General features: G+C 41.6%; 1 protein-coding gene across 1 annotated transcript in view; it reads right to left on the bottom strand.

Annotated features, from left to right (window-relative positions):
• Window positions 1–22430, bottom strand: part of shroom4 (shroom family member 4) — a 97345-nt gene that overhangs the window by 51073 nt on the left and 23842 nt on the right. The window contains exon 2 of the mRNA XM_005752656.1: window positions 10977–11128. Coding sequence (XP_005752713.1) covers window positions 10977–11128 — 152 coding nt within the window. The remainder of the gene's footprint in view (window positions 1–10976; window positions 11129–22430) is intronic.

Below are 22430 nucleotides of genomic sequence, written 5' to 3'. Positions count from 1 at the left end.
ACCATTCATTAGTCACCGAGTATACTTTGGATAATTGTGCTTTTAGACTCTAATAATGAACGTTCCCCATCTTTTTGCAACCAGAGAAGTCGCCCCCTGCTGGGCATGAAAAAGAATGCAGGCTCACTTTTTAGACCAGGCAGACATTTTTACGTTGTGACACTGGTTTATCCAGACTTTGAAGACACAGTGCATTTTATCTGTAAACTCACATTTTTTTACCAAAATATTTTGTCACTGCTGCACATTTATTAAATGATTTTTCCTCTTAAAATTCACACAGATACATATTCTTCGTACAGGAATCACTCAAAATAGCTTAAGTGAGATGCAACAAAGAAAGTCAAGCAGTTTGACTCTATAAATACTGATCGCTTCTGTTTCGCACCAGTTAAGATTCATGCTATGTGTAGTTCACTGGCGCCCCCTAAACGGGTTTTTTGGTACTGAAGTTCTAAAGATTTGGTGCTTCCATTTACAGTTGCACACATCAAAATGGTCGAATAAAACTAACATTTTAAATGCTTCTCATGTAACTGTTATCATGGCTGGCAAATGTAATATAAACATAGGCGCATGTACACCTGCATGTACAGAGGAGCTTCCTATTCCATCAGTCGCTGTAAATAAGCTGTTTGATCTTTGTCCACTTCCCATTAAAGACGCGGCTTTTCACACAAGTAAACACACAAATCTTGCTAACACATTAGCTGGACAGGAAGCAGGGACGGGAAACTCTGGGAAGAACAGGAAATAATGATCCAAAAGTTGAAGAATGTCCTCCTGCATGCTCCGTGGCTGTCCACCACTGAGGGAAGCCAAAACACACTCACACACACACTGCAGCTGAAATTAACAAAAGGTCTCTGAAAACAGGAAGTACTATAGAAGAGACATTTCCAGGTCGGGCCAACAAAACATCCCCAAACTTCACTTCCAGAAATATATTGGAAAAATCATCACTCGCTTAAAAACACCCCAAAATATGTAAAGAGACAAAAATACTCCGAGGTGACAACACTTTGAAAAGGAGGGCAGAGGGCTGGCAAGCGTAGAAACTGAAAACTATTCTTATCAGAGAACACAGACGCTTAAAAAAGGCTCTTATGTTTCATTTATGTAGGAAAATGTGTGAATGAGATGTTCATTTCATTTTTTAAGAGATACAACACCGCAGCAGAGGAAAGGATGTTCCTATAGATGTATGAAGCTAACCTTTTATGTAAAACATATTTATGAGTTAGAAAAGAGCTTCAAAATGTCTACTGAAAGCCATCAAAGTCCAGTAAGACAGGTGTACAGAGGCGCAGGTAATTTCCACAGTGGAAGGTGGAACAGGTGGTATTTACAGACTGTTCATAAAAGACAGACATAGTGGAGCCAATGCAGATGTGCTTTAAACATGGATTCTTTTGAATGGCCAGCAGGGGGCGACTCCCCTAGCTGCACAGAGACTTCAGGTTGTACGGAAGTCTGGGAAAATTACTGGCTTCATTCTTGATTTATAATCTCTGTAAAAATATTTCTGTGAGTTTATAATCTAAAGCGCTCATTACAACATGGAGCTCACTTTGAAAATTATTTTCACATTTATGTAAAATAGATTATAAAGCAAACTGTTTCCATATGGATAGCTAGCGTTGTTATTTACACTGGCATTTCCCTCCTTTGACATATCAAAAGAAGTATATGTCAGTCATATCGAATTCACATGAAGAACTCCCCTATATAATATGTAGCAAATGATCATATCTACATAAGCATGTCTTCATGTATGCTAGTGTGATTTTTATTATATAGTGTGGCCAATTCTGGGGCTGTTTTGGGGTAATTAAGGACAAAAATGCTCTTTACTGCCCTGTCCTTCATAAAATGATGTTCAAATTCATGTTTTTTTGCTTTTCTGTTAAAAGAAGCATTTTTAAGACAGTGGTTGTCTTAATTAAGAGAAAATACAGCAGCAGTTAACAATAGTGTGGGTCTCTTTCACCCTCAGCTGGCTTGTTAAAGGAGCCATAAAGCATCACTCCTGAAAATAAAAGCTAAAATGGACCCAAACACACTCCCCTTTTCTTACCCTCCACTGAACTGCTGGGCAGGCCAGTAAAATCCTGCGGTTTGCCAGATTTAGCCTGTGGGCCTTCCTTTGGCCTGCTCCTCTTTCAGCAACAGGACAATGTAGTAAGTCTGATCTGAATGTGTTTTATTTAAAGAATAAACAATGGTGCTAAGAATGGCGAGAAACAGATAGAAAACAGACTAAATGCAACATCTCTGTAGCAGCCGACAGGCACGAGAGTGAAGTCCTTACTGTAAATGCAATGGAAAGCTGTCAGACACAATACGCCCTTTTGTAAATCATACACAAGCCTCTATTTCAAAGCTTTCCAAGCAGAGTTTAGCAAAAAAGAAAAAAAGAAGTAGTGCAAAAAAAAGTTGCACAAAAGTACTATTATCAAAATCATCATCTCTCCTCGCCAACTCCACATTTCCTTCCACTGAATTTACATCTCATAATTAAATCCACAGTGTGTACATTTTCCCCACAGGCCCCATCGGCTGAAAAGACCATTTATTCAGAGGCCACTACTGTACAGGGGACCCCCGGTGAGTGACTTCCTGATGTTTCCACAGGCAAACGTGTTGAGCACATAATAATCCACAATATTACTCCCCATGTAAGGCCGTTTAGACCATTTGAGCTTTAATGGAGCTTAGAATAACAGAACGAGTGTGCAGGATAATTTCTCACCTTTATTAAACACATACACATGTGCATACAGATGTAAAAACATAGCAGTGCTTTAGTTTGGTGGGGAAAAAAGAAATGAAATGTAAATTAAATGTAGTCTTGCCAAACTTTTACAAAACAAGATGATTGGTTGAAAGATTCCCTTTAGGTTGCCAAGCAAAAAGACAAAACAGGCACAAGCTTAGGTTCCAGAAGAGGGCGCTGTTCAGGCCTTGTCAGACTATGAGCTTGTAAAGCGCTGATAGGGCTGTGCTTTATCAATCTGAAACATTTCCTGTGCTTGATGAGGCCCTCATCTTTTTTTGTATGGAGGAAAAGACACAAACTTCAGAAACTATTCAGCTGTCATTCTCAGCCTGTACAGCTTCTTATAAGTACTGCTCATTTTTACAACGTGTCGTTTTCAATGCAAACGACACATACAGTTCGTATACCTCTTTGCAACTGACTGATCTCTAGGCCCATGTGAATGGGGCTACAGCAGCTACTTACAACCATTAGCAGTACTTATTTTTTCCAAAATGACCAGTAGTTACCAAGTAGTTGCCAGCAAGTCTCGAGGTCTGTGTAACTGGGACATAAGCAAGCTAGCTAACCACAGGATTAGCACAATAGCTTCTTATCCAAATATAGTAAATTCTAGCTTCTAAAAACTAACATGTTGTGACCAAAACACTAACATGGAGGATTCAAAATGTGTCCAAAAGTCATTATGTAACGTTGCAGTGGCTACGTCCATGCTTTTGCACTACCTGTAACTCTGGTGGATAACAACATGTTATAAGCTACTTGCGGTTGCTCCCTTGCTACAAGGGGTCAACACAGCTAGCAGCACGGCATGTTTCATTTGGCATGCTTTTATACCGAATGACTTTCCTGACGCAACCCCAAAGTGGATTTGTGTCTCCAGCTAGAATAAACCAATAATTGTGCAAACCACTGCACCACCAGAGGCACCAATGGATAAAAAGATGCTAAAATGCCAAATGTGCCACACAAAAAAATAAATAAATAAATGGTAGGCCTGTATATACCTTGGTGACCAGCCGAAGCAACATCTATGTGCAGGAAAACACTGCTGTTCTGCTCTTTTTTTTTTTAATAATGAAAGCACACAAAAAATGGGTGTTGAGTTAACTGAAACTGTAAACTTATGAACTGTGAACTAATCTTCCACGTTTTGCAGTTTCAAGTATTCATACAAACACTGTAATGCTACTAAATTAGTCTGATCTGAAACTAATGGCAAAAGAGTGACTTTCTGTTCAGCTAGCCACTTTTTGGCATCACCGAGTCCAAGCCAAAAATATCTGTCCCACCAAACCACAGCATGTCACGCTTTTTACACATTCCCACTAAAGATGTAGTAAGGAACACGAACGTCCATCCATTTACATCTCTGCACCAAAAGTCCCTATGTGTTACTAAAAGAGGTGGTAATGAGTTTTGGCTTTTGACTAAGGGCCCTTTTCCACTGTTAAAAGTATACAAGCAGAGCCAAGTGTGCAAATGTGAGCATTTCATCATCCCTGGCCAGCCAGTATGTGTGTGTGTGCAGTACTTTCAGAGGGTTCCTTGTTCCTGTACAGTAATGACTAAAACCAGACTGGCAGGCGGGTGACGTGACTGGCACAGCGTCAGGGTCAAAGTGCAACACAGTCCCACCTAATACAGAGGCTGTGATTGGTCATTAGTGTCAGTAACGTGTCAATCACAGGGGGTTTAATTTATGTGTGGGTGACCAAAATAAGAGCACTCCAGCCAAAAAAAAAAACAAATAATACCTCTTTATGGGCACAGACAGAGAAACACGCAGGCTAATGGCACAGAAATGCTGATTCATACAGAGGAGCTTGCACAGATTGAAGGAGGTTATAATACTGAATGTCATCTTTACAAGGCTATGCTGTTTTATGAGTTTTAAGCTGAGATTCGCCCACATTTTTAACCACCTGAGCTCCAAACAATCAGAGAAGAGGGTGAGGGGGAAATCTTTAACGTTAACTTTAATTAAAGTTCATTCAGTTAGTTAATTCATCCATTTTCTAACCGAAGGCTCCCTATTTCTTGGCCACAGTTTCAGCTGTTCTGGGACATAAAAGTGTTCCCACCAATTAGGAGACCAGCTCTAATAGAGGGTGCAGACTGCATGATACAACTGCAGTGGAGGATGGCCACTGTTAACGATAATTTATAATTCTAACTCATACAAAAACAGAGGTGGACATAAGTTTAGGTGGAACTTTTTTTTCTTTTAGCTGCTGTACATAATTTGCAGAGAAATCCTTCTTAAAGACTCCATGCACTTTGGTTTAATTTGCCATTCTTCACTAATGTATAGTCTATCTCTCAGATATAAAACGGTGAGCTTTTCTGACTATAATTGCTTCCTCAGACATGGTGACCATTGTAACAGCAAAAATCATGTGCATTCTGAGCACAGACCGCCTTTAGAGGAAGATCATGTCCTCCACCTGCCAATTGCTGCATATTATGCCGTCACCCACACTGTAAACATTATCCTTTCATCTTCCTGCGTTTATCCAGGTCCAACATGCAACAGTCCAACAGATGCCAAGATTAATCTCCAGCCCTTCTGACGGGAGGCCAAGGTGTTTCCCCAAATCAGCCAAGAGATAATGACCTGAAACACCTCACCCATGAAGCACCCTAGTCAGATGCGTGAATCACCCCCAACGGGCTCCTTTCGATGTGGAGGAACACAAGCTTGACTCTGAGCGCCTACCAAATGGCCAATCTCCACATCCTGCCTCTAAGTTCTCATTGCCACAACTTTTATCTGCAATCTCATTCTTTCAATGATAAATCAAGGGTGGGAACGTAGATGAAATGTTTGCTTTCAGGCTCAGATCTCTTTCTGTCACCAGACTAGACCGATCTGTCCAGTCTCACTCACAATCCACACTGAGCTTGCAGACATATTGTTCATGCAAATTTCATAACAAATAAGAGTAGGATCTGAGCTTTAGATAGAAGGATTACTTCATAGGTTTTGTTCAGTTTAATGACATCTTCATGTGCAAATTTGCCAAGTGTACATTTACTGTTGCAACTTAGTGGATGAAGGCTGAAATCTAACACATGTTTATATATAATAGTTTCTTTTTTTGCAGGGAGAGAAAAGAAAAAGCTTTCCCTGTTTCCATACGCTTTGTTGTTTTTATCAACTTTTCTCTCACACTGGCGTTGATTTTTCCATACTACCTAACTTACTTAAGATGTAAATCCAAGATATTAGTGGTGTTACAACTACTGCTTTGTCTCCTTGGACAGCTTCAGACAGCTGTTTGGCAGCAACGCGTCTTGTTCTGGCCTTGAAACCAGACCAGCCGTCCAGCACCTCGGGGTTTTCTGCTCCTGTTTCTGCAGCAGGCGGATTAATTCTGTTAGGCATGCACACAACAGTATTTACACCCACATGCGTACTACACTGTACATCATATTCAGCAGGCTCAGGCTGACAGATTGACCAGTGGACAGACAGAAATGTCTTTAGGAATGCAACTGGCGATGAGAACTCTCCCAGTGAAACCCACAGTGGGTGCTGGTGTCTGGTATGTGTTGCATGTCTGACTGCTGGGGCTTTCCCAAAGCTGTGTGAGAGCCGACATGTGTCCACACATATGCTAAACACTCAACACTAACAGTCTGATCGGTTACATAGATATGCTGTAGATGTACTGCCAAGTTAGCAGCTTCAGACTTTCTGGATATTTACAGCTTAAATTTAAAACTTTTTCAGATGTTATGGAAAAACATGCAGCTCGTTTCTTCATTTATTTGGCAAAATGTCCGATTTTTGTTGTTTTAATGCAATTCTCAGAGCGCTGGTTGATATTATTAGCTGCTTAATTGGTCTGAGCAGCAATTTAAGATGAAACATATAGGTTTAGTCTATACAAATAGCCCTTAACCCTTTCCCCTATAAAGATGAGCTCCCCTGTACTCTTAAAGACGAGTTCTGAACCCTCAGTATATCAATAAAGATGTGCTTTGATGACTATTTGAACAGTTTCCAAGGGTTTTCCAAGGATAGCTGCATAGGCAGGGACCACTCTCACTAACCACTAATTCACACCCGGTCATTTTGTTGTAAAAGCAGGCCTGAAATATGAGAGAGACTAATCACATCGGTAGAGAGAAACAAGGGTTATTCAAAGTAGGCTCAGAGTCAATCAAGCCAACAAAAGTACCAGAATAAATATCCCCAAATCAAATCGCTGATAAGACTGTGACGTGTCATCACATGGGTCAGAAGTATTAAAGTTAAAAAGGTTTCAAATGAACGTATTCTTAATGACATTTACCAATACAAATGGTAGTATGACTATTACTAATCTGTGTGAGATTAGGAGAAGGTCACTTGAGAATTTGGTTCTGTGGCCCCAAAACATTTTAGAGTATCAGGCCAGCCATTAACTCAACTCCAGTTACTCATTCTGTGTGCTCTGAACTAATTGCTTGTTATAGAAACAGGTACGGCCTCCCCGAACGACCCCGTAACAGAGCGCCCATTGTTGAAACACTTTATTACACTGATCAACCAGTATTTTGCTGCTGGGAGTCAACTGTACTTTAACAAATTTTACTTGCTGACATCACTTGCGAACTCATTTTCATCACCTGTTTTTTGGTTTGTTTTATTTTTTTTCCCCAGTTATGACATGCCAACTGTTGGACAACTTAGGATGGCTGGACAGAAACAGCGACGCCCTTCAGCATTCAAGAAATAAGTCTGGTCTCAAGGAAAGTGACGCCAAGTATAGGTAAGGTTGGTCCTGAATCAGCAGCAATGGGAAGCATTAACACAGGTTATCCCGAATTTTGTTGGCAATCACAGAGCAGAGAATTATGCTGAGCTTGTGGATAACACAATGAAAACATATCAGCTCAGGAGTGCCAGAATGACACTGAAGACGCACTTACCTCAAGTGTTTTTCCACCAAATCTTGAAGATGTTAGCAGGCAGGACAGATTTGATGTAAGATAGAAAAGTGATGGAGAACTGATATCAGGGAGATTTTGATCCGGGCGTGATTGCGGACTACTGTTGGTTCTTGAGAAAGACAGATGGCTGTGCAGCACAAGCACAAAAGCAAGCATCGAAAAACAGTTTCGAGCACGCTGATCCCTGGTGTGTTTTCAGAATGAACAGATTAAAACTATTTTTGTTAGAAATAATTACAATTCAAATGTAATTACAGTTAAAATTCCTGTCATTGCGTCGATTTATTATACTGACATTCAAAACTGTCAAAACGTCAGTGATTACAAAAACCTGACACGCAAATTCAATTAGATTTCATATCTGAACTCACTGTAAAAGAACTTGATAAATAGCTGAAGTTCACAGTTCAATCAAAGCAGCAATCGGTTGAGTCCAGCTCCTGACAATTTAAATGCCAGAGCTCAGATCTGCTGCTCTTTTCCCCCTGCACTTTTTTAATCCACATTAAGATGCCAACTGGAGTTCAGTTGACAGGCTGAAACTGTTCCCGTCATTAGCTCCAGCTCCAAAGCCAAAACACAAACGATGTTTTTTTGCCCTTTGTGTGTCTGTGTGTTTTTGTGCACAAATTTCTACCCTTTTACTATGTCTCAATAAGGTGCATCCTTGTGTTAATCAATACAGCGCGTTTACACTGCATATTACTCCTAAACAGACCTTTCAAGCTGCTGAGGAGTGTGCACCACTTCAACTTGCAGTTACACTTCTGTGAAGGTGCACGTCAAGCTACAGTGTAGGGTCCAGAGCTGCGCTGGAGCCTGCGCCTTAGACTACACACAACCTCAAACATCCCATGAATCAAACATTAAAGTTCTGAGGAGAAACAATGCGTAGCTGTTTTTAGCAGGAAGCTCTGACAAGCACGCTAGTTGCAAAGTACCTAAATGATAAACAGAAAACACAGGTGGGATTTATCTGCTATAGAGCAAGATTGTTCTTTCTGGAAAGGACCATAAACGGTGCTTAAAGATAGTTGACGTCAGAGTTACAACCATGAAGTGAATGCAAAAGTCCAAGTCAGAGCAAGTGTCAGTTAAAATCTTCTGGATGTGTGCACAGTCCTGTGAGTTTTTGAATAACGGCAATTATGACTTTTAAATAAAGCACTAAGGATATACAACTGCTGGTGTAGATGTCAACAAACGCACACACAAGCAGAGTCATCTATACTCCGCCCTCACTGCTCATCGGTTTCCTTTCAGACACCCTGAAAGTCAAAGGTGACTTCCCGTGAAAAACATCTTAAGTGTGAGAACGCGCCTTTTAGGTGCCGATGAACCGGGGGAAAGGACGGCGACTTCCTCCCTCACCTTCCTTCCCAATGCTGAGAATCAAACTAAACACGATATTAGGGGTCAACAAGTCAAAGAAGACGAATGAGCCAACGTTCACTGTGAAGCCATGAAATTACTTGTTGATGAAGTTTATGTACGAGTGCCGTTTATTTAACTATTATGGTTGTTTTTTTAAACTATTATTATTTTATGAAATCTGCAATCTCAGCTTGGGAGCTTGACATGCCTCAAAATAAAAGCAGAGAGGCTGACGGGAATGATGCTGTGAATAGGCCGAATGCTGAATGGCTGAAAAATAAAAGAGAAAGGAAGCGACAACTTTGTTCACCGTGAAGAAAAAGAAGCCGAAAAACAAAAACGAACACAAAGAAGGGCCTCGAAGGGCAATGACAGCGGCTGAAGAGGACGTATTAAATGTTTTTAAGATCGAGTTTCACATCATCTCATTTCTAAGACGAAGAACATTAGCCCCTGCTGCAGAGACCAAACTAAAGGCCCGGCAATATCATAAGCGTGAACCGCATTACTCATTTGACACTGCCCCCTGGTGATAGTACACTGTTACAGCATGCACACGGCAGTCTGCAAAGCACGTGAATGTACATTGTACAAGGTTAAAATATCAATACTACAATCTAAATATCAGGAGAGCAAATCAATATGCTTTCAGATGTGTGGCTACATGTTGGTGACCTTTTCCTGGATTCTGGCTCCACTGACAGGTGAGAGGTAGGAATTTCAAACATGATACTGATAACCAGGAAAATACTCAATACTCAAAACCATTTTCCGAGAAGACACAAATCAGGGGGTTAGGGGTTTAGGGTTGTATCAGGAAGGACACGCAGTATAAAACGAGCCAAATGAAACATGTGGTACCTGCTGTAATGACCCTGTAAATATATATATATATATTTTAAAAAAAAACTAAGACGATAGCATAATGTGGCTATCGGGTAACTGATAATAGTTAACCAGTCACAACATTTGGCAACTCCTCCCTGAGCCTGCTTCAGCCACAGCTTTCTTCCTTTTAAAAGGGAGTTTTTCCTTCCCACTGTCTCCAAGTGCTGCTCATAGGGGACAGTCTGACTGTTGGGGGTTTCTCTCTAATATTGTAGGGTCTTTACCTTAAAGGTGAAGTGTACTGACTTCAAAAATATGCACTGACCGAGTTGTGGTAACTGTTCAGTACTTTAATGATGTTGACATAAACTAGTTAAATCAATTAGTATCTGAGTCTTGATTTATTTTGACAAACTTTACTCAGTAATGACCCTTCAGGTCACCTCCTTGTTGCCAACTGGTACCTTTTCCTTCCCTTTCGAGCTTTCTTCCCCAAAAAAGGAGCACCGGGTAAAAAAATTGACAGTGCTGCTCTGTAACCGATCTCCTGCACTCGTTGGTTTCCCACTGCTCAGCAGCTGCAAACACATGAAGCCCTCGCTCTGAGGACAAAGTAAGAGCCTTTCTGTTTCTTCTGACTTTCTCTCTCAGCACAATCTCACATGTAAATACAGCCAAGAATCACAGCAAAGTCATTATCTTTACCAAAACTGCAGGGGGACTTTGTTGGACGATGTTGCAGTGATAACCTCATTCGTGAGCCCGTTCGTCGAGGTTCTTTGTTAGAGGTAATTACACATTATAATATTATCTCAGCTTGTTCTTGTTCAGTTCCTCTCACCGTTGCAAACTTTTATTTAAATAAATGAACTAAATAAATAAATGAACTCTCGCGAATGCTGGTATAGCTGCTTCTGCAGCAGCGCCGAATCCGAGTGTGTGTGAGAGGTATGCGTAGCTTCTGATTTTGTCAAATGACATCTCCACCCACAGCTCTGTCTGCTAACCCTAGCATGAACCTCTCGTGGATCTGTGTAGTTCTCACAGCGTTTACCTCCTGACTGTGAGCTTCAGTATCCTGTAGGATCCCTTAATGAGAATCAGGGCTTCTTGTCTGCTGCCGTAGAGGGGGGATCCGTTTATGTTAATGAGTTCATCACCAACTTTCAGCTTCTTGCAGTGGGCAGCCTTCCCTCCGTCCTCGATCTGCAGACAAAGACACGATTTGGTTGAGATGAAAGAGGACACTTGGAAGGCAAACAGAAGGACATTCAAGAAAAAAAGAAATCATTCTAATAATAAAAAAGTCACTCAAAGACACATCAGCGCTGCCAGAACGACTCCTTTAAAGCCCATTTTGAAGACATTTTTTGTTAAACTGTCTTTGTCCCCCTGGCAACTTCACCCTAAACAGCATCTCCAAAAACAGCCCGAACCAAACATCCCACAGAAACCCATCACATTCCCCTGTAATAGACTCTGTGTGTGTTTGGCACAGAGGTGACTGCGGGTCACACAGTGGTGAAGGCTGTGCCGTTAATGCATTGCTGGGATGTTTCAGGGTGTTTTTTAGGCTGCAGAGAAGTGAGACATTGACGATTGTGCGGTGCAGTGTGGTGAGAGGTTTCAGTTCAGCCATAAATCTCACACACACACACACACACACACACACACGAAGAGGAAAAAGCATGAAAGAAATAAAAGACAGGAACACACAGACGGACGGGGCAAATGACCTGCTTACTGAGCGGACCACCGGCAGGAAGACAGTCAGGCCAACAATGACAGAAAAATCAGGACGGATCTTTTTTTGTCATTTATTTTGCTGCGGTTTTATTCCCACATTTAGAGAAGTACTGGAACAACATGCTCATGCATCCAAAGAACAAATATGCATGTCACTGCAAATGCACTATAACGCTTCTGCTGGCACCTCGTTTCAGTAGTACTAACACTTCCACATAGGTAGTGTGTCATCAGTGACAGTAGCTCATTGGAAAAGCAGGATGGAAAATGCGCGCTGTTTACCTACACTTAAAAATGCTGCAGCCTGATAGCATCAATAAAACAGTTGTTTCCTCGATCATCAGAAACATTACTGTAAATTCTCTTCAAACATCAAAAAGTATCAAACCATCAAGTTGTCAGAACTTTTCCATCACAAAGTACTTGATCGCGTCTCATGACATCCGTACTACAAACCACATGAGAATGTCTGCTTATTGGCTAGCTGTGAACAAAGCAAATGCAGGAAGTCATTGGTTGATTATATGGTTTACTGCTGCAGTGTGTGTACTCTCCAGGTCTGCAGTACTCTGTGGCCTCCCCGATGCAACGCATACCTGCTACTCTGCTCAGACCTGCGACGTACACCTGGTAGTTTAGTCGAGGCTGGACCATGTTCTCTCTATAAACGAACCGCCTTAGAGTTTAGATTCGAAACTTGACAGAGTCCGTGCAGTCGCCGTTGTCCGATCTCCAGACACAAACCACAGCAAGGAGTAAAACAAACCTGAGTTCGTTTTAAACAGAAAGTGGTGCAGGTGTGAACGCACTCTAATGATTACGTCGTATTTTTCAGCTGACTGTCTGCATCCACACCTGCATGCCTCACAGGGGGAGGAAGTCTTTTAGTGACCAACCATCATGTACAATCCAACGCGCCAGAACAGAATCAGTGGACAAGCTTAAGTGGACAAGCTTTATTTTGAAAGTTCGAACGCTTATCTCATCTTGCATTTTCTCAACCGGATAACTTGTTGGCCAATCTGGTTTGTCATATTTTAGTCCTGCTTATACAACAAAATGACTGGGTGTGCCTCAGAAGTTAGTGAGGGTGGTCTCTGCCTATGCAGCTACACTTGGAAAACCCTTGGAAACTATTCTAAAGGTCATTAAACCACATCTTTATTGACGTATGCTGAGGTGTCAAAAACCATTGTTACAGGTGACGCACAGGCGAGGTCGTCAAGTTTTGGGTTGTGTGTTAATCGGTCAACTCAAACACTTTGTCATCTTTTATAAGTATGTTGGCACTGTCATGCATTTTTTCTCTCACTGCCTCTCGAGCTAAAACAGTTTCAAAAATGTACCTTTTTGCAAAAAAACAACAACAAACAAACCAAAAAGCACAAGTGAAGGTGGCAACAGATTTCTGTTCACAAACCACTGTCTTAATTTAAATGTGTTTAAACTAAAGACACTGATACTGGGTAATCTGGGAACACAAAACTTTGTTTCAGAGATAAGTGATAAAATGCTGTTGGTATGTATCTAATAATAATCATTAGATACATAATAATCCCGGGCCGCCCCCCACCCCCAAATTTCACACCCCTCAGATAGTGACTGAAATCCTTTTTCTTCTTTGGCTTTGTCAGAGGTCACCAGGCAGCTAGAAGCTGGTTTTATTATCCATCACTTTCAGATATCAACCCCAGGTGAATTCCACTATTAACCCAGAATAAATGCTCTTTAAAGATGTCTCCGGGGCAAACGTAAAGGAATATATTCCAGGGTGGAAACGGAGAGCAGACTTGCCCCTTCTTTTATTAATCATTCATTCATTCACTTTTTTGCTTTTACTGCTTCAGAAAAAAAAAAAAATCAAAGGAATGCGTGTCATGGAAACACAGGTCTGATTTCACGGTTTCAGGATTTTACAGACACGCAGCGGGGGACTCGGCCCTGCGAGCCAACTCAAACATAAAGTGAGATCTTTCACATATTAACTCATTCTTTCTGCCGAGCTCTCCTGGGTCTGATGCTGTCATCGACTTCAAAGGTTAAATATTTTCATCCAAACATGAAAAACTTTAAGCAGTTAGTCACATTTGAAAGGGACACTTTTATCACAACTTTGGGTTTTGGTAGCACTCTGTTTCTGTGCTGTTTTAAAACTATTTTAAGAGTCCAATTTAAGAATGATGACTTAGTGACTTAGGGTAAGTCATCAGGTCTTTCTAATATGCATTGGCCTGTGTCCATTTATCATACCTGAGAGGAACAATGCCAGAAAACTGTTTTCTATCAACATCCCTAATTATAGCAAACAGATGACAAAAAACACCTCTCTGGAAAACCCTGCTGGAGCATCTATTAACAGTTGTTGTGGAAGGACCTAAAACAGTAACATCAATAGTGATGAGGGTGGGGTCAGGTCGGCAGATTGAGGTGTTACTCTCTTAAGTCATCATTTTTTCAGGTAAGTGTTATATAGGGTTTTCCAGGTTGGCTGTCAAATTATACTGTGAAAATGTCTTAAGACACTTCTTACTGTTTTGTATTTGCTTCCAAGGACTTGGTCTCAAGCAACAGTGCTCAAGCCTTTTGGCATTGGCTGCCTTTTTTTCACTCACTTTCAGTCCTTTCCTTGTACCTGACCAGGAATAATTTTATGACTTATTATTTAACTATTAATCATTCAAGGATAACAAAGGGCACCTAACTCAAGAGATGAACCTGTTTAATTCTGCACATAGCAGTTAACTTCACAGGAAACCAATTTTAAACTGTATCTTTAGGCATTTTATTATTAGCAGCCTGTCACAAAAACATCAACAGATTGTGACCCATCCTGTAATACCATGCTGAAACTATCTGATTAGTTGCCAAACACACTGCCAGTGCATTAAAGAAACATAACTGGAAAGAAAAACACTGTGAAACATTATCCTCCCCAGAGCCAGGACCTCAACATTACTGAAGCTGTTTGGGATCATCTAAAGCAGTAATTTTCAAACTGTGGTAGGTGTACCACTAGTGGTACTTGAACTCTCTCTGGTGGTGTGCAGGAAGTCTCCATTTTTTAAAGATTAAATAATATACCATTGTGGAGGTATGCAAAGACTACACAAGAGCTTTGAGTCCTCTATGAAGAGCAGCCTTTGCTTATCGCCAGCTGTCGTGGCCACTACGGAGTGCTTGCGGGCTCGTTTCCCTGGGCCTTGAAACTGCAAAGGCAGCACGGCGCTGTTAAGTTGATGGTAAAAACGCAGCCCTTTTCCACAGTGTCACCGTGCCGAGATCCTAGCCACCATTGAAGAGTCAGAGGCCCCCAGGAGAATCGGTGGGGGTGCGGGAGATGCCATCAGTAAGTCGGGAACTATCGCCTGGATGCCGAAACTCCTGGTAGCCAGGAGAATCCGATCCACTTCTTCTGCGAGTGAGCGGTAATCCTTCGCGGCCAGCAACGGGGAGTTGGGTGGGTCATAAGTGTGGTACTTCAAGAGCCATATTTTATGAGGTGGTACTCACTGTGAAAAGTTTGAGAACCACTGATCTAAACGTTGCTAACATCCAAAGAAAAGGTTTGACTGTCCTTTAAGAAACCTGGAGAACTATTGTTGAAGACTACTTAAAGTTACAAGAACGCTGCCTAAGAGAGTCTGGGCTGTGTTGAAGAACAAAGGTATTATTGACTTATTAATAATGACTTTCAAACTGGATAGAAATCTACAAACTCTGCTTGTGCCTTGTTACCTGTATTTCCATGTACGTTTCAATAAATCCATCCATTCCACTTATCCTTTTCAGGGTGGCGGGGGGTGCAGGAGCCTATCCCAGCTGTCATAGGACGAGAGGCGGGGTACACCCTGGACAGGTCGCCAGTCTTTCACAGGGCCAACACACAGGGACAGACAACCATTTGCGCTCACATTCACTCACACATTCACACCTATGGGAAATTTAGATTTTTCAAGGAAGGGCAAATGATAAATTGACTGGTTCTTATACATCACGTTTCTACTCCGCGTGAGCACTCAAAGCACTTTACACAACATGTCTCAATTAGCCATTCAAACACATTCCCGGAAGCATTTTTTTCTATTCACGCACATTCACACTGTGATGGATGCAAGAACTTGGACTTCAGTATCTTGCACTAGGATACTTTGGCACGCAGACTAGAGAAGCCAGGGATGGAGCCACCAACCTTGTGATCAACAGATGACGTACTCTACCTCCCGACCTATAACCACTGAAACTTTTCTTCAGTCCCCAAAAAGCAAACAAACCCTGTGGCACCACTGACAGCTAAAGACGGATGGTTAGTGAAACTGGGTTAGATCATTTATACTAGCCTAACCCTATAAAACTAGGGTTACAGGAAAGTAAGGCACAGGGAAGCTGTAGGATGAATGTTAAACTGTTCTCAGTAAAAGCATGTTGAGCATCCCTGACAGACAGGGATAAATATCATTAAATGAAAGGAAGACAGGATTTTGATCTGGATTATTTACAGTGAAAAACTAATCCAGACTTCAGGTACAGACTGACTCTTACCTAGTCTAACATTTTAAAAACATCTGAGCCCTGGGCTGTTAAAAGCTCAAGTGTGTTACGCTTGAACCGTGCTAATAAAAAGCTGATTATGAAACATAAATAGTTTATAGAGTTTATGCCACAGCAAAGCACCACTGTAAACAAAAAAATAAAGAGCACAATTGATTAATAAGCGGCTGAAACCACAATAACAGCTTCAGGACATCATTTTGAAGCTGAAGTTTACCTTTGACCCCTACACAGAGGTGAGAACACCAAACATTTTCACAGGGAGCGGTGAAATGTAATGTACATCACACTGAACTGTGTCTACTGAAGCCACTTCCACACACACATTACTGTAAAATACAGAACACACACATGCACGCACACAGACACACGTATGCAAAAAGGCCGCCAGGCTGTGTTGAACCCATGTGACACAGTACTTATGTTCGCTTGTTTCTAATGAGTTTTTCATTATGAAAACAAACCAGGGGCAGAAATGGCTGCAGTGCTGGGATGTTTAACGTTGCTTACAATGAGGATCACTGTTACACACACACACACACACACACACACAACACGCATGGTTTAGGAACTCAAATACACAGCAATAATATGACCCCTAATTATCCAGCAATGTAATAAATGCTGGACTCTAATGAAATAAACAGTGCTGGTGGAAGATTAAAACACACTCTGGTCGACGCTTGGCTCTGCTAAAACTATCAGTGTGCCGTTAAGCTTCAGGAGTAATCTGTCATTTTCCCATGGATGAAAGAGGAGCGGAGGAATGTAACGAGGAAGGGGGAAACGTAGGATGGGAATATGATGAAGAAGAAGACAAGATTTTTAGAGAAAGCAAGGCAGTATGCGCTGAAAAAGGGAAGGGAAAAGGATTTAAAATAAATAAATAAATAAGCCAAAAGGTAAGTGCCTGAAGAAATATAAACAGGAAGAGAGATGAAGATGAGGGGGGAGATATACAAGAGGGTGAAATAGTGTAGACAGATGAAATAAAGGGAGATAGAAAACAGAGAAGAAGAAGAGAGGAAGTGCAATAGAAAGATGAGAATGAATGGGAAAAACCTGAAGGAATAGCTTAGGGGGAATGGTAGAAAAACACAAAGTAAAGAAGATGCAGGACAGAACAACAAAAGGAGGGAAACTTATGAAGGCTAAAGAGCAGAAGTGAAAAACAGGGCAGGAAGAAAAGATGATTAAGATCAGAACCAAACAAGATGAAGAAGAGAGGAAACAAAAACAAGGAAAAACAACAGAGGAAGGGAACTTACAAGAGAATAGAGAAAGGACTAAAAGAAGGATGTGTGTTGGAAGTGGAATAAGGAAGTAAGGAGGATGTAATCAAAGGTAATGGTAGAAGGAAGAAGAAAGGTTTGGGTGGAAAGGAGAAAGATTAAGGAAAAATGAGGGATAAATGAAGGAATAAGGGAGGACGACTGGAGAAAAAAAATGTGGAAGAAGGGAAATGAGAGGATGTAGGATGTAGGAGTATACAGAAATGGGATGATGGGAACTCAGACAAAAAGATGAAAGAAAAAGAAGGAAAAATACACAGATAACAGCAGGATAATTAATAAGGAAGAAACTTAAAAAGAGAATAGGCTATGTAGATAGAGAAGGAGTAAGGGAGGACAGGAGGTATGAGGAAGGTAGGAAGAAGAGGCTGGATGAGCAAAAGGAAGCAGGAGGAAAAGGAACAGGGGAGGGAGGAGACGACCTGAGGGCGGCGTGCTGTAATCTGCCGCGCACACCTGTGGGTTTTACATACTAAACCCCAGCACGTGGGTTTGTGGGGCATAATTAGAGAGCGGTATTAAGAGAGTTTATGACGCACAGAGCAGGCAGATGTGTGGGAGGCTGAAGTCATTACCCAGAACTCGTTTCTTGACAAGCTTTTCGTTCTAGGTGCTTCACGTCATCCTGCCAGAGAGCCAACTTTCCACAAAGGTTGACCGACGATCGGTAGCAAAAATTTACAGCACGAAGACGTCGGCTTCAGGATCCGCGTTAATCGAGAGTTCACGAAGGCAAACTCAGGCAACATTCCTGGAGATACAAGGCGCTGGCTTGATAATCTCTAATCAAATGTCAACTTAAATGACGAATTTGGCTTTGACATTGATGCTGCACTTCTTTCTTTGCAGCGGCGCTCTCATTTTGTCTGAGACTGACTCTCAGTCCTTCACAGAAGCTGTAGCAAACGATGAGCTATGAGGAGGGAGGAAAACGAAACTGTAAAATGCAGTTCCTCAAGTGGCCACTTGAGGCACCATAGACTTCAATGTTAAAATGTCCTAATTTCTAGCAGAAATACACATTTATAGTGTGGTCCCCGTTTTGATTTCTTTGGACAGTTTCTCCCTCATAGAAACTGGACAGAAGGTGTTATTGTTTGTTTGTTTGTTTGTTTGTTTAAAAACAGAAACCTTGGTGGTTTCTGTTTTGTTCTTGAACATCAGAACCAATTTCCTCTCATTCGAGGGTGACGGCTTGTCACCACTTTGACAAGGTCTAGAAGAAGACCCGCAGCTGAATAACTTTTACTCATGTATAATTGTTTGAAATGATCCAGCGTGCCATCATGCATGTGCCAAACAGTAGAAAAACAACCAAAACAAAGCGAGACAGCTCCAGAGACACACTCTGCACACAAAGGCCAAAACATCTCTCATCTGTCACACCCTGCTCGATAAAGGGTTTTCCCCTCACTTTGTATGTATCTATACGCCTCCTCTCAGCTGTTTCACAGCTCAGCTTCACTCCAGTCTGACCTACATGTCTGCAGTGTGTGTGCGTGCTTGCGTGCGTGCACTGCTGTGGGATGTCCAGACAGGGTGAGGTCACTCCAAGCACTGAGGAGTCAGAGAAGAATAGCCTCTCTGTGAGCTGAAACACACACACACACGCACGCACACACACACAGGTCAGACACACCCTTTTATATTTAGATTCAAGTGGTGACTTCACAGCCTCGAGGTGTGTGTATGTGTGTGTTTATACAGTGGCACAGTGCCCACTGCTGTGCCCTGGAAAAAGACGGAAATCCCCCCACATGCAAGTCACAGGTTGTCATCACTCAGCTATCACCTGACTGCGCTGAACAACAGTCCCTTTATCAAAAACTGGAACGATTAGCTTCAGACTGAAGATCATTAACTGCAAAATTGTTCGTGTGTGTGTGCGTGTGTGTGTGTGTGTGAGAGATGATTAACACAGCAAACATGTGCACTTCAATATCAACCAGCAGGAGACACATGTGCATGTGTAAACACATGTATTAGCCGAGTCGTGGAGGCATAACTGGGCTTATTTTGGCCTCATCATGTTAATCATTACGTTTTTTTATGGGGAAGACTTGGTTTAATGTTGCAGGTGGTTACCGTTAAATAGATGTCAACGCAGGGTCCTCTGAAAGCAGGCCTGTGCGCCTACCATGGGCGAGGCGGTGCGGGAACACGTGCATTTAAAACCTCAAATTGCAGAAAGGACGAGACAGAGAAAATGAGCAGCTCTAAGAAAGTTTGTGAGTAAAAGCAAAGATGCTCTGAAAAGGAAAAAAAACACAAGCGCTGGCACGCAGCAGCAGAGTCTGGGAAAAGCTGTGTCATTTCTTTCTTTGCTGGCTACAGAAGCGAGAGAAGGAAACCACTCTTCGATTGTTTACACGAAGACGTCCAGAGAGAATAAAACAGGGTTTTTTTTAAGGTTTTTTGCTTTTAGGGAGGACTGAGAGCGGTGTGGATGTGTCATATGTTTGAATGACGCAGAAGCTGGGTTTTGAGGTGCATGTAACATTCACATGCAAGAACACACACAAGGAGAGGATGAGGGCGCAAACATGAAGCTGAACGAGCCTGATGAAATCCTTTTGCAGAATGACCTGTAAACGTTTGTCTTAGTGTCATTGTGTGATTATAATATGCCACTTTTAGAATTTTAACTTAAAGATGGAAAATATTTTGTGACTGAAAACTTTTTTTGCAAGGAGGACAAATAATGATAACAATGAAGTCGCTTTTCCAATTATGTAATGCAAATATTGATAATTGTCTTGTTTATCTGGCATCTAGCCTTAATATAGCCAATAGGCTTAATAGGCCAATTTCATAAAGGAGTTATAAAAATGAAAGAAACTAGCTGTAAAAACTATGATGATGACAGCAGACCGTCTGCCTGGATCTCACCCTATCCCCAGCATCTGTCACACCAACCCTCTGCATGCTCTCGTTCCATGTAGTTTTCCTCTTGCCTGGAGCTCAATCTTCAACACCCTTTATCTAATATATCCGCTATTCCTCTTCTGCACATGTCCAACCCATCTCAGCCTTTCCTCTCTGACTCCCAATGAAACTCTGAGCAACTTAAACTCTTCCACTTCCAGCACAGCCTCCTGTCTCTAAACCACACATCATACTCACTACCATCTTGTAAAACTTCCCTTTCACTCTTCCTGCTGTCCTTCTGTCACAAATTACCGTGTGCACTGTCTGAGGCTTCGGATGGTCGCCAGGTATTTTAATGCATCCACTTTCACTACCTCTACTCTTTGCATCTTCACTGTTACACCTGTCTCCCTTTCACTCACACACATTTGTTCTCTCTTGCCTCTGCTCACTTTCATTCCTCCTCTCTCCAGTGCATACCTCCAGCTCTTCAGACTATAATCTACCTGCTCCCTACGCTCACTACAGAGCACAATGTCGTCTGCAAACATAGTCATCTGTCAAACTGTCCAACCTGTTTTTTGACATGCTGCCCAAACTCAGCAAATCTCTCCTAGTTGTTACTAGTTGTTACTGTTACTAGTTGTCTATTCCATTCTGTTTTATTCTATTCTATTCTATTCTATTCCATTTATGACTGATCAAAGCAGAAACTTTGCTTCCTCATGGCAGGAAAGGCGATGATTTAGCTGGTTTCTTGTGAGCATGGAAACACACTGAATGATGTTCAGTGGTGCGTCTCCTCCGTGTCAAGGCCCTAAATAGAGCCATCAACATGACAGGTAAACACAAGACCCTCCATGAACCATGCCCCCCCCCAATCATGTTTGAGTGGATCCCAAGGACAAAGACCCTGGAAGTGGGTGGGGGGTGTTTGGGATGAGAAACCCCCTCTCAGGACCTCCTGCTGTGCACCAGCTTTGAGCTTCTGCTATTGTTTACTCCTCCATCTCCCAAACTGAATGCCTGCGGATGCACTGAGGAGTAAATTTGGAAACAGCAGTTTGAAACGTGGAAACATGACTCGGAGGGAGCTGCCAGTTCTTTCTGCAGTTCTGAAGGTAGAGGCCAGTTTCTCCCACATTTCCTGTTATGATAACATTTGAATCCACCTTCTTTTCCACTACTTGGGGCTGCTCACGGCCACAAGTCTGAGTCACTCTGTGTTTGACCTCCGCAACGAGATCAAGAACTGTGAAGAAAATAAGCAAGACGCTACAGACTCCAGAACTCCCAACACTCCCAACACTGCCTTTGAGGTGCACAAGTTGTCATTTGAGCAACCGCACAAAACAAATCCAAGAATTTATTTCATTGCGGGTTTTTTTTTCATTTGATTCATTTTGGTGTTATGATGTTTCCATTCAAAGCTTTACTACCACTTGACAATGCTTCTTTTTGTTCTTTTGCACTACTGACAACATATATAACAAGTTAAAGATTAAAAACTTAAATATTTATTAGCAATGTTCAACTAAATGCCAGAATTGAAAATTAAACGTTTTTTCATTTAAATGTGACTTTTCAGTCCCCACACTGGAAATCACTGCTCCAAAGAACTGCTCCTCTACCTTTGACAGGCAATAGCTATTCAAGCTGACAATTTGCACCTTTTTAAACAAGTGCAAAATTAGGTATACAATCATATTATATACTTTAACTATTACTTATTCATACTTTGGGAAAATTCACTGATTTTTATACAGCACTTTTCTTGTCTTACTAACCACTTAAAGCTTTCTTTATCACACATCTGCACCTGTGGCCAACTTAGAATCACCAGTTAACCCAACATGTAAGTCTGATCACTGTTTGCCATGCTGGTTCTTCTAAGACGTAATCTAATGGTCTTTATAAAGGCCAATACTGATATATCGGTAAACAGCTACGATATCAATGTAGCTGATATATCGTTCAGGTTCTAGTTCATTTTGGAAGGTTTTTGAACTATTTTTAAAAAAGGAAGTTAGAAAAAGTATCTTTAAAGGTGTACC

This window comes from Pundamilia nyererei, unplaced genomic scaffold (genome assembly GCF_000239375.1).
Source record: "Pundamilia nyererei isolate P.nyererei 1_Seehausen unplaced genomic scaffold, PunNye1.0 scaffold00370, whole genome shotgun sequence".
Taxonomy (NCBI): Eukaryota; Metazoa; Chordata; class Actinopteri; order Cichliformes; family Cichlidae; genus Pundamilia; species Pundamilia nyererei.
The sequence above is the reverse complement of the archived record's forward strand: the minus strand, read 5'-3'. Positions and strand labels throughout refer to the sequence as shown.